We start from the raw sequence: 12,732 nt of genomic DNA, 5'->3' as shown, positions 1-12,732 counted from the left end.
CGTGAGACCCTGGAGAGCCGCTGCCAGTCTGAGTAGACAAGACTGACTTTGATGGACCCAGGGTCTGATTCAGCAGAAGGCAGCTTCGTATGTTCATATTCTGGGGAGAATTCTTTGCCCTGCAAAATGAAATCTGATTGCATAAGCAGTAAGCCTCAGAAATGGCTGAGCAGATGCTTGGATCCACGCAGCAAAAGCATCTGGTGAGCATCTGGTGAGTTTGCAGCAAAATGCATCTGTGAGCTTGCTGCAACAATGGATTTCTTTATGCATATTTTGTTTCCAAGCAGAGAGTGCAAGATCCTGCTCTTTGTACCTATGAAGCGGCCTTCTACTGACTCGGGCCCTTCGTCCATCGTGATCAGTATTGCCTACTCAGACTGGCAGCAGCTCTCTGGGGGCCTCGGTCTGAGGCCTTTCGCCTACTGCCTGGTCCTTTTAACTGGATATGCCATTAGGAAGCTGGGGTCCCCCCCCACACACAAGCCCTTCCAAACCTTGGCATAGACCAGGCAAAATCATGTATTGAGAGAGAGTGCTAGATATAGAAAGACAAACAGAAATTATCAAACAAAAATTGCAAATACTTGCACAGAGGGTATATCTTAAAAGTTGGTTAAATGTATATTCTATTGCAGGGGTGGCCAAACTTACTTAATGTAAGAGTCACATAGAATAAACATCAGGTGTTTGAGAGCCTTAAGACACGAACCTCAGATGTTTGAGAGGCTCAAGACAGGAAGGAAGGAAAATAGATGGGGAAGGGAGGAGGGAAGGAGAAGTGGAAAGAAATCAACTTCCAATGCATTCTCCAAGCTGCTGGCTGGCTTGGAGAATGATTTAAAGAGAGAAATGCTCCAGAGCCCCTCCCAGTGGCCAAGAGCTGCTATAGTCAAGACGGTGGGGAGGGCAGCATCCTTCTCCAACCTGGCCAAAGGGGCAGCGGGGGCTTCGAGAGCCACACAATATGTGCGAAAGAGCCACGTGTGGCTCCCAAGCCACAGTTTGGCCACCCCTGTTCTATTGTAATTGCTATGGCAGCATTTTGCTACCTTCTGTTTGGGAACTTTAAACCCACAGATTTCATACGTTATCTTTGCCATTTTACACAGAAATGTTATACCTTCCCTATCCCTGAGCCTCTAGCTTGGGGATTCAAAGAACCAGACAATGACTTTTGTGAGTCCAAGGGCCCAGGGGTAGGGTGAGAGTTGCTCTGAGAAACAGCCGGCGTCTCCTCCCCCAAGGCAACACTCTGCTAACTCTGCAGAGGCTTCCCAAAGCAAACTGTCATACCTGCTGCCAAAAATCTACCTGGGCTTACAAACGCCCTTGGGCGTGCTTAGAAATCTGCCTGGATCCTGGCCTTTCCAACATTACCCATAAACACAGCGTGGCCCATACAACGAATGTCTGTAACCTCCACACAGAATCCTTCAAAGTGCCAAATAATCATTGAAGCGTCATACAAGTTTTGTTACACCTGTCTGCTAAAATTACGTTCCTGGTGGGTTCTTTGTGGATGGCCAAAAGGTAATCTACAAGTGCGCTGAAATGTCTAGATTGCTTTTTTTTTAAAAAAAAGTCTTCCTGCTAAAAAGATCGGTTGTTATAAACAGCAATATTCCGAGAGAGGACAAAAGTATTGTTTCTCTAACAGGATCACTTAATTTGTTATAACGGTTTTTTAAAAGTTAAAAAAATATGAACTCACTATAAATAATTTAAAATCTGCTATTATACAACTCTGGTTTGCGCTCGGTAACACTTTTGACCTCTCAATGTAAACAGTTATGCAAAGCTTATTTCGTTCCACGCAAATTTTAGTGCATGATTTTGGTCCATTTCTGCCTCGGCTTTCTTCAATGGACTGTTCCGTTTTCTCCACCGAGTGGTTTGTAGACAAGGTGGAGAGAGCCATCTTTGGCTTGCTATACGTCCGCTGTTCCGCTAGTATTCTGCCCTCTCAGCAACTCGTAAATTCCGATGCCCCAAGAGAGGGGACAGAAAGAGGGTCCCTTTTTAGATGGAGAAGGCGAAAAGCATTTGAGAAATATTTTGTTTTTAAACATATGGACCCTGCAGCAATCTCTTCCTTTTCAGAGGTACGGCTCCCCGAAAATCTTTCGACATTCCACTACTCCTGTACTCGGAGGTCTGTCGCAGTTGTGGGTATTTTTGACCTGATTTGCTGTCAGACGATCGTAGGCCATTTTGTATTCTCTGTCGAAAGCATCTGCAGGGATTGAAAGAAGAAAGCCCAACAGTTACAAGAACCCTAGGATGCCACGGCATTCGTAGTGCAGCCACAATTACTTCCATGAAGCAATGAAGTTCTTCTGCAGCTCCCATTTAATTAAACAGGGTTAGGCTTGTGTGAGCTCTTACTGTGAAATTTCCCATACAGATGGCGCAATTTGTACTGGCCCCCAGAATTGTCAATTGTACTGTGGAAACATAACCAGAGGAGGGGGCCGATTCAACACGAGTGGGATAAAATTTTGGGTGCCTGTGGGATCTTCCGTCACCTTAGAGCCTACCAAGATTTCACTGCAATGCAAACTCCCATGGACGTCAGCTACGTCACCCCTGAGTTGGAAACGATTGGTGCTTGCACAGGCGACTACCTTTACCTTTAAACTCAAGAGCCCCGTGGCGCAGAGTGGTAAAGCTACAATACTGCAGTCCTAAGCTCTGCTCACAACCTGAGTCCGATCCCGGCGGAAGCTGGGCTCAGGTAACCGGCTCAAGGTTGATTCAGCCTTCCGTCCTTCCAAGGTTGGTAAAAAGTGTACCCAGCTTGCTGAGGGTAAGGTGGAGATAACTGGGGAAGGCAATGGCAAACCACCGTGTAAAAAGTCTGCCGAGAAAACACCACCCCAGAGTCGGAAACGACTTGTGCTTGCACAGGGGACTACCTTTACCTTTAAACTTCCATGGACTAGAATTCAGGCTGGAATAAAATCTTGCTAATCTTTAAGGTGCCACGAGGCTGCAGATTTTTGCTGAAAAAGACCAACGTGGCTAACTCTCTGGAATTATTACAACCCACAATGAAGAGGCAAGAAGAGCCTTGCTGTGATGAATCTGACTTGAGGAGGCGTGGCTGACATGGCTACTCTCATCTGCAGTCCTCAGATTCCATGCTGGAAGCCGGCAAAGCTGCCTGTCTGAGGGATATATTGAATTTACTTCATTTATTTCTTCTCGTCGTTCTTTGAGAGAAAACCTGGGTTTTCTATATGCTAACCCTCAAGAGATTCCCGGTTTTAAGTATGAGAACGATCGCTACCTAGCAGGAAAAGCAGTCGCTCAGTTCTACCACATGATTGTCATTCTTGACTTACAAGAGTTTATCAGTCCAGGGTAGGGTTGCCAAGTCCAATTTAAGAAATATCTGGGGGCTCTGGGGGTGGAGCCAGGAGACTTTGGGGGTGGAGCCAGGAGACATTGGGGTGGAGCCAAGATCAAGGCTGTGACAAGCATAATTGAACTCCAAAGGGAGTTCTGGGCATCACATTGAAAGGGACGGCACACCTTTTCAATGCCTTCCTTCCATAGGAAGTAATGAAGGATAGGGGCACCTTCTTTTGGGGCTCATAGAATTGGACCCTCTGGTCCAATCGTTTTGAAACTTGGGGGATATTTTGGGGAGAGGCACTAGATGCTGTACTGAAAATTTGGTGCCTCTACCTCAAAAAACAGCGCCCCCAGATACCCGCAGATCAATTCTCCATGATTTTCTATGGGAATAAATCTCCATAGGGAATAACAGTTCCCAGCAGACATTTCCCTCCCCTCCCCCCGCTTTCTGACGACCCTGAAGCGGGGGGGAGGGCCTCCAAATCGGGGGATCCCCTGCCCCCACCTGGGGATTGGCAACCCTGGTCCAGGGTATGGTCTTGTTAGCTAGGTTATAAAAATGGCAAGAGCATCAGCTCTCTCAGTTTTCCCTCGTTTGTCATGGGTTTGGCCTGACGGCGACACAGGAAGCCACTGGGTGGCTCTAGGACGTGGCCATTCTGGGGATCCAGACATCAGTGCTTCCTAGACTCTTTGAAACTGCCTAAATGAAAAGACCGCTGGAGCCACAGAAGGCTCTATGACTGTTAACAGTATCGCCAAGCAATTAAGAAAAATACTGGCATAAGGAATCTTGTGTTTGTGCCTTGACTTGGGGAAGAAAATCAGCTGCGAGCCTGAAAGTGACTCCCTCCTCGTTACTTCTGCTTGTTGGCCCTAATCAAGCAACCTGGTGACAGCAGTTATGGAAGTATAACACTTCCTAACCCTATTTTGTCTTGGGTTCAGGTCTTTATTCCTAAACAGACTTTATGAACAGTCAGAGAGAGATTAAAATCAATTGCACTTGTAAGGCAACAATCATTTTACTCTACCCCACAGAGCTGATTTTATGTGATGAGGCCGTGTGATGTTTTGCCATGGGTGGTTTTTATTACTACATTTGAACTGCCTACCGATCTCAGCCAGTCCCTCAGGTGCCTTTCCCGGGTAAAATTTGTGGGCTGTATTGCATCCATGTGGTACATAATTGCTTCTCCGTTATAGGCTAGGCTTTCTGATGGGGTGTAGGATTTCTAGCCCTCTGGGAGATCCACAGATAAGAGTGTCTTGTTGCTGCTGCTATGGCGGGCAAAAACCTTAGCAGGTGCTCATAAAACCAAACTGCTTCTAGAAACACCAGGTTACTCTGACAAAGCCAAAGTGGAAACAGACCCAGGAGCCGAGGAGGAAATAAAATAATGCAACTTGTGGGAAAAGGCCAGAGATGAATACATAAACAACCATGTGGGAAAGTCACACCGAAAAGTGAATGTATAACCGACTCTTATGGAGCTTACTAACCCCATGTGCCAATGTATATCTATAGAATGGGGGGGGGGGGCACTTGAAAAACAGAGAAGTCCTTTCCTCCTTGAAAAATGTGAGTAGCCAGGTAAGAGACATCACTTGGCTTAAATACTTGCACTTCATCTTAACAGGGTTGCAGAATCAGCTACAATTACCAATGTTCTTTGCAACATTTGAACCGGCTGTTTGCGGCAACCACTTTTATGAACGCTTTGAGAACACAACAGACAACTTACCAGTGTTTATCTACGTGTTTTTTGAGGGGGGGGGGGGCAAAATTAAAAAATGGCGCCCCCTTGTGGGCCATTCTATCTTACAGTCCCATAGAATACAATGAACTCCATACCCAATTTATGCTGTGAGCCGCCCTGAGCCTGCTGTGGCGGGGAGGACGGGATATAAACAAAATATTATTATTATTATTATTAATTTGGCACCCCCCCCCCGCCGTCGGTGCGCGGGGCAAGCACCCCCCTCGGCCCCACCCCCTAGATCCGGCCCTGCGGCTTACCTATATCAATGTTATCTCTTCCGAGAGCAACAAGAGACAGAAATAATATTTCTCTATACAGACTCCTAAAAAAGACACAATGAGAAGGTGTTATTTGTTAGTTCTAGATCAAATGAAGCCTGAATTCTCCACAGAAGCTAAAATGGTTAAACTGAGGCTGTCGTGTTATGGTCACATTACAAGAAGACAAGACTCAGTGGAAAAGACAATAACGCTTGGAAAAATCGAAGGCAGTAGGAAGAGAGGGAGACCCAGGGGTCGTTTTGTAGAAAAATAGGCGGAGCTCATCCAGGGATTGTTATGCAGCTGTACCTACTATTCAATGGACAAGGTGGGGAGGAGGAGGGGGAACTGTCAGAAAGGTTCAGGAGCTGTGCTCCTGTGAGCTCCTGCTGAATTCAAGGCCTGGGAAGACCAAACATGAGATGGATGGACTGGAATTCACTGCCACAGAAGATGGTGGCAACTGCAAGCATGGACAGCTTCAAGAGAGGATTGGATCAACATATGGAGCAGAAGTCCATCAGTGGCTCTTAGACACAGCGTATTGTTGAAACTCTCTGGGGCAGTGATGGTCTGCATTCTTGGTGCTTGGGAAAGGGCACAGTGGGAGGGCTTCTAGTGTCCTGGCCCCACTGGTGGATCTCCTGATGGCACCTGGTTTTTTGGCCTCTGTGTGACACAGAGTGTTGGACTGGATGGGCCATTGGCCTGATCCAACATGGCTTCTCTTATGTCTGGGGCAAGTGATGCTCTGTATTCTTGGTGCTTGGGGGGCCACAGTGGGAGGGCTTCCAATGTCCTGGCCCCACTAATGGGCCTCCTGATGGCACCTGGGTTTTTTTGGCCACTGTGTGACACAGAGTGTTGGACTGGATGGGCCACTGGCCTGATCCAACATGGCTTCTCTTATGTTCTTCTGTGACACAGAGTGTTGGACTGGATGGGCCACTGGCCTGATCCAACATGGCTTCTCTTATGTTCTTTTGTGACAGAGTGTTGGACTGGATGGGCCACTGGTGTGATCCAACATGGCTTCTCTTATGCTCTTATGAATAAAGGAAGCCATGATGCCCAATTTGCAAGACCTGAGCAAGCCTATCAACGATGGGACAGTTTGGAGGTCATTAATCCACAGGGTCGCTGTCATTCAGAAGCAGCAGGTAACATATGAACATGTCTCTCTCTACCTTTGCCTTTTAATCTGTGGGCATTTGTCCAGTCTGTCTAGGATCTGACTCATTGGGCCATAGACGTCGTTCATCTTAATGCTCTTCACCATGCTCCTTAAAAGCTCGTGGCTGAATGAACTGTCCTCACTCTGCAGCAAGTGAACCATGGGGAAATTCTGAGCTGCAGAAATGGGAAAGACATAAAGAGAACTATTTAAGGCAGCAACAAAACCATCACAACAGAAAGCCCCAGGGGGGAAAATATTAACAGCTGGAAAGGTACAAATAACCCTTCAAATTGGTTCAAAAATCTGAATTTTTCAAACTGGTTCTAAATCAAATTGAGTAGATCTCAGGGAAAGACAGAATTGGAATAAAGGGTTACAAAATAGAAAGCTAGCCACCCAAGGATAGCTCTGGCTACTAGCAGTATTAGGAGTAACCAAATATTAGGAGAAACCAAATATTAGGAGAAACCAAATATTAGGAGAAACCAAATATTAAGAGAAACCAAATATTAGGAGTAACCAAATATTAGGAGCCAGGGCTTTTTTTGTAGCAGGAACTCCTTTGCATCTTAGGCCACACCCCCTGATGTAGCCAATCCTCCAAGAGCTTACAGGGCTCTTCTTACAGGGCCTACTGTAAGCTCAAGGAGGATTGGCTACATCAGGAGGTACGGCCTAATATGCAAAGCAGTTCCTGCTACAAAAAAAGCCCTGTTAACAGCCAAGGCTGAAACAGGTCTCGGTTTCACTGAGATGCCTTCCACGAGCTCCTGCACAAACTCTGCAAATCACCAACACAACTCTGATGATTTATCTCAGAAAAAAAAAATTAAGACAAATTACACAAACAGGATAAAAAATAAATGTTTGCCCAGGCAGCTAAGAAACTACTGTATAACACACACAAATACAAAAAAAAAGGAGGACCGACAACACACACACACACACAAATGGTTTTAAAAAAAAAATCAGCCTTAGCAAGCTCGAGTGTAACACTCACTCTCAAACACAAGAGTGTGGCTTTGACCTGCAAGACAAAGAGAGTGGCATGATCAATATTCCCACTTCGAGACATGGAAGCTGAGGGGGGCGGGGTGGAGGGAGAAGAGTTATGTCTAAAAAGCAGGCGATTTCCAGATGTGTGATGCAAACAACTCACTCTGCGCATTCCACAGGATATAAAGAGGCTGGCCTGGGTCTTTGTGCAACTTCATGTTGTCCCACAACACCTGAATGAGAACGTATTTGCTGTCTTCTGAGATACGGTTTCGGGGAATCTGAGCAGGAAGACACAAAACGTATAGATATGGACAGGGCTTTTTTGGTAGGAAAAAGTCCAGCAAGAACTCATTTGCATAATAGGCCACACCCCCTGATGCCACCATTGTTCAGCGTGGGGTTTTTTGTAGAAAAGGTCCAGCAGGAACTCATTTGCAAATCAGGCCACACCCCCTGACACCAAGTCAGCCGGAACTGCGTTCCTGTGTGTTCCTGATCAAAAAAAGCCCTGAATATAGATATATAGCAGCCCCGTGGCGCAGAATGGTAAAGCTGCAGTATTGCAGTCAAATCTCTCTGCTCACGACCTGAGCGATCCCGGCGAAAGCTGGGTTCAGGTAGCCGGCTCAAGGTTGACTCAGTCTTCCATCTTTCCAAGGTTGGTAAAATGAGTACCCAACATGCTGGGGGGGCGGAGTGTAGATGACTGGGGAAGGCAACAGCAAACCACCCCGTAAAAAGTCTGCAGTGAAAATGTTGTGATGCGATGTCACCCCAGTCGGAAACAATTGGTGCTTGCACAGGGGACTATCCTGACCTTTATTAACGTACACCTAGGAAATGCAAAACAGCAGAAGCAAGCTCCAACAGGTACTGTACCCAATTCAGAAACTCAGTTTTTCATACCTTTGAATTTTTATTACAATGCTCAGAGGACAGTATCAATCCTGGTAGATTACTGGGTAAGTCCAGGCGTCTGAAATACCACACGAGATTCCAGAACACAATGGGATGGTGGTCTACAAAGTCTGCCACTGTGATTGCGTGATCCCCTTCGTTCTCCAACAAACTTTCAAGCTCCTTCCATACGACAAGAGGACTCAGGTAAGGAACAGTGATGGGCTCTGGACTAGTTAATCGCCACTCTAGCCCCAAAGGGTCCTGTGATTCAAAGAGGGGAAAAAAATTAAAAATAAAAACTTAACAGCCCTGCTGGATCATACCAATGGCTCTAGTCTAGTAGCCTGTTCCACACCATGGCCAACCAGTTAAACCGAAAGGCCAATCACAGAGCATGGAGGCTGAGTTCCTCCTTCAGTATTGCCTCCTTGACTGGTCACCAGTTTGCATGGGGTAACATGAGCCAGTTTGCTATAGTGGTTAAGTGAGCAGACTCTTATCTGGGAGAGCCAGGTTTGATTCCCCACACCTCCATTTGCAGCTGCTGGCATGGCCTTGGGTCAGCCATAGCTCTTGTAGGAGTTGTCCTTGAAAGGGCAGCTTCTGTGAGAGCTCTCTCAGCCCCACCCACCTCACAGAGTGTCTGTTGTGGAGGAAGGGGAAAGTAAAGGAGATTGTGAGCTGCTCTGAGACTCTGAATATGCAGGGTACAGGGCGGGATACAAATCCAATATCTTCTTCTTCCTTCTGGGATTGTGACATGTCCCAAAATTCAATTCACCAGGACATTCCCCCCATTAGCTAGTTTCTAAGCAAGACTATTCCCATCCACTGAAAAAAAGGCAGCTCCTGTTTTACAGAAGTTACGATTGTTATGAAAATCTTCACTGAAACAGAAGAACCGGTTACTTACAGCCGTGCCCTGCAGTGTGGTCGGCAGGCTCCCCGTGGGAATGATGTGGTTGTGTTGGCAGCTCTCTTTGTCCTCCGCCTCCAGGGGGCGATAGACCCCAATGCTTCTTGAGAGGGGGGGACTGACGTGCTCGCTCCTAGAGGCACCCTGCCTTCTTCCAGAAGGGATCTGAATGCTTCTGGCACAGGCGGGGTCCGGCTGTTTGGAGCGGCTGAAAATAACAGACTGGTCAGCACACTCACTTTATCGATTCAGGTGGGCAGCCGTGTTGGTCTGAAGCAACAGCAGCCGTGTTGGTCTGAAGCAACAGCAGCACCTTTAAGACCGACAAAGTTTTATTGACAGTGTAAGCTTCCGTGTGCTAAAAGCACACTTCATCAGACAATAGTATGGGATGGAATTAGCAGCCTTACATGGAGAGAGAGAGTGGACAGTGAATTATTCTGCAAAACCGCATACTAATTCACTGTCCACTCTCTGTCAGAGTTATAGGTAAAAGCCTTGACGGTTTTCTAGCACATGCTGGGAAAGTGAAACTGATCTGCCAGGTAGATCATCTAAATGACAGGAGGTGGCTGGGTGCCAGATTGCATCAGCCCAGAGCAAAGTCAGCATGACTCAGCAGGAAGCTGAGTGGTTACCTGGCAGTACGGATGTATAAATGGACAAAGACACTTTACTGTGTGTGGGATATGAAAGGTGGAGAGCAGCGGAGCACTTTGTCGGATTGGAGAGTGAGAGGTGTAAATAAACTGTATATAGTGGTTTTAACACTACTGTGTGCAACCTTCATTCTTTGCGTCACTAAAGACCACCCTCCTAAGCACGGGCGCATCAACACTCTCTATATATGTAAGGACTGCTAATTCCATCCCATACTATTGTCTGATGAAGTGTGCTTTTAGCACACGGAAGCTTACATTGTCAATGAAACTTCGTCGGTCTTAAAGGTGCCACTGGACTCCAACTTTGTTTTATCCTATTTATTTGGCAAGCGTATCTAACAATTTAACGGCGATCTAACAATTTAAGCAGAAATATTCACCAAGTCTCTTCCTCCTGTGTCCAAGCCATTCCTTTTACCCTCCCCTGTACACCCACTTCCCCAAAGAATGACCATCTCAGTTACCACCATACTGATCAAAGCTTTAATAATGTATTAATAATAGAGATATTGTGGATTTATAACGTGTCTCTGAGGGAATGGGGTACGGTTCAGTAGCAAAGCATCTAGTTGCCATGCAGAAGGTCCCAGGTTCAATCCCCGGCATCTCCAGTTAAGGATCATGTAGTTGGTGATGTGAAACCCTGGAGAGTCACTATCGGTCTGTGGAGACAATACTGATATTATATTTTATACTGTCTATGTTTTATTCCCATTATAGTATTGCCTGACTGTATCTTATAGCTTCGCGAGCTATAAGTCTCCGGAAGCAATTCCTAAGGGAAATACCCAACTGAATGCCTTGGTTCTGGAATTTAATCAGTGTCTTGGGGAGGAAATTATATTTTATACTGTGTATGTTTTATTCTCATTATAGTATTGCCTAATTATATTTTATACTGTCTATGTTTTATTGTTAACACGGATAAAAGGAGGTACTTCTTCACCCAAAGGGTGATTAACATGTGGAATTCACTGCCACAGGAGGTGGTGGCGGCCACAAGCATAGCCACCTTCAAGAGGGGGTTAGATAAAAATATGGAGCAGAGGTCCATCAGTGGCTATTAGCCACAGTGTGTGTGTGTGTATATATATATATATATATATATATATATATATATATATATATATATATATATATATATATATATATATATGGCCGCTGTGTGACACAGAATGTTCGACTGGATGGGCCATTGGCCTGATCTAACATGGCTTCTCTTATGTTCTTATTCCCATTATAGTATTGCCTGACTGTATCTTATTAAGTTATTTGTATTTAATTGATTGGTCTTTGACCGTATTAAACTTTCATTCATTCAATACTGATTTTGACAGACCAAAGGTCTAATTCAGTTATAAGGCAACTTCGTGAGATGTTCACTCCTTTTTTTTTTAAATTACACTGCTGTTTTACATTTTTTGCTGGAGATCTCTAGAGGTTCTGCATAAAAACTGCCATGCTATATCAGGCCACAGCCCATATAATTCAGCATCCTGTTTCCAGATTTGGCTTTAGGATGGAGTATACCATAAGATTAGAAAAATTAACATTGCTTCAAGCAAGCCCAGAAAAAAAAATCACATGATTAAAGGGTTGGAACACTTTCCCTATGAAGGTTAAAACACTTGAAGAAATGTAGACTGAGGGGTGACATGATAGACATTTACAAGATTATGCATTGGATAGAGAAGGTAGAGAAGTGATTTTCTCCCTTTCTCACAATACAAGAACTCGTGGACATTCAATGAAATTGCTGAGCAGTCGGGTTAGAACAGATAAAAGGAAGTCCTTCTTCACCCAAAGGGTGATTAACATGTGGAATTCACTGCCACAAGAGGTGGTGGCGGCTGCAAGCATAGGCAGCTTCAAGAGGGGATTGGATAAACATCTGGAGCAGAGGTCCATCAGTGGCTCTTAGCCACAGATTATTGTTGAAACTCTCTGTCTGGGGCAAGTGATGCTCTGTATTCTTGGTGCTTGGGGGGGCACAGTGGGAGAGCTTTTCGTACCTTGGCCCCACTGACGAACCTCCTGATGGCACCTGGGTTTTTTGGCCATGTTGGACTAGATGGGCCATTGGCCTGATCCAACATGGCTTCTCTTATGTCCTTATGTGACACAGAGTGTTGGACTAGATAGGCCACTGGCCTGATCCAACATGGCTTCTCTTATGTCCTTATGTGACACAGAGTGTTGGACTAGATGGGCCGCTGGCCTGATCCAACATGGCTTCTCTTATGTCCTTATGTGAAACAGAGTGCTGGACTGGAGGGGCCATTGGCCTGATCCAACAGGGCTTCTCTTATGTCCTTATGTGACACAGAGTGTTGGACTAGATAGGCCACTGGCCTGATCCAACATGGCTTCTCTTATGTCCTTATGTGACACAGAGTGTTGGACTAGATGGGCCGCTGGCCTGATCCAACATGGCTTCTCTTATGTCCTTATGTGAAACAGAGTGCTGGACTGGAGGGGCCATTGGCCTGATCCAACAGGGCTTCTCTTATGTTCTTATGTGACACAGAGCGTTGGACTGGATGGGCCACTGGCCTGATCTAACATGGCTTCTCTTATGTTCTTATGTGACACAGAGTGTTGGACTGGATGGGCCACTGGCCTGATCTAACATGGCTTCTCTTATGTTCTTATGTGACACAGAGTGTTGGACTGGATGGGCCATTGGCCTGAC

The 12,732-nt window shown here is 45.8% G+C and overlaps 1 protein-coding gene across 2 annotated transcripts in view; it reads right to left on the bottom strand.

The window, feature by feature from the left end:
- Positions 1–2,005: 2,005 nt before the first annotated feature.
- Positions 2,006–12,732, bottom strand: part of DENND4A (DENN domain containing 4A) — a 93,129-nt gene continuing 82,402 nt past the window's right edge. The window contains exons 25-31 of one of the 2 annotated variants that reach the window (XM_060259906.1): positions 9,376–9,586; positions 8,469–8,723; positions 7,723–7,840; positions 7,564–7,590; positions 6,574–6,736; positions 5,384–5,448; positions 2,006–2,236 (exon numbers count right to left, since the gene is read on the bottom strand). In XM_060259906.1, coding sequence (XP_060115889.1) covers positions 2,100–2,236; positions 5,384–5,448; positions 6,574–6,736; positions 7,564–7,590; positions 7,723–7,840; positions 8,469–8,723; positions 9,376–9,586 — 976 coding nt within the window. In that variant the 3' untranslated portion in view covers positions 2,006–2,099. The remainder of the gene's footprint in view (positions 2,237–5,383; positions 5,449–6,573; positions 6,737–7,563; positions 7,591–7,722; positions 7,841–8,468; positions 8,724–9,375; positions 9,587–12,732) is intronic. The other variant, XM_060259907.1, reaches the window with a different exon arrangement.

The sequence above is a fragment of the Heteronotia binoei genome, chromosome 19 (assembly GCF_032191835.1).
Source record: "Heteronotia binoei isolate CCM8104 ecotype False Entrance Well chromosome 19, APGP_CSIRO_Hbin_v1, whole genome shotgun sequence".
NCBI classification, from domain to species: Eukaryota; Metazoa; Chordata; class Lepidosauria; order Squamata; family Gekkonidae; genus Heteronotia; species Heteronotia binoei.
Note: the sequence above shows the minus strand (reverse complement) of the source record. Positions and strands in the feature narration are given on the sequence as shown.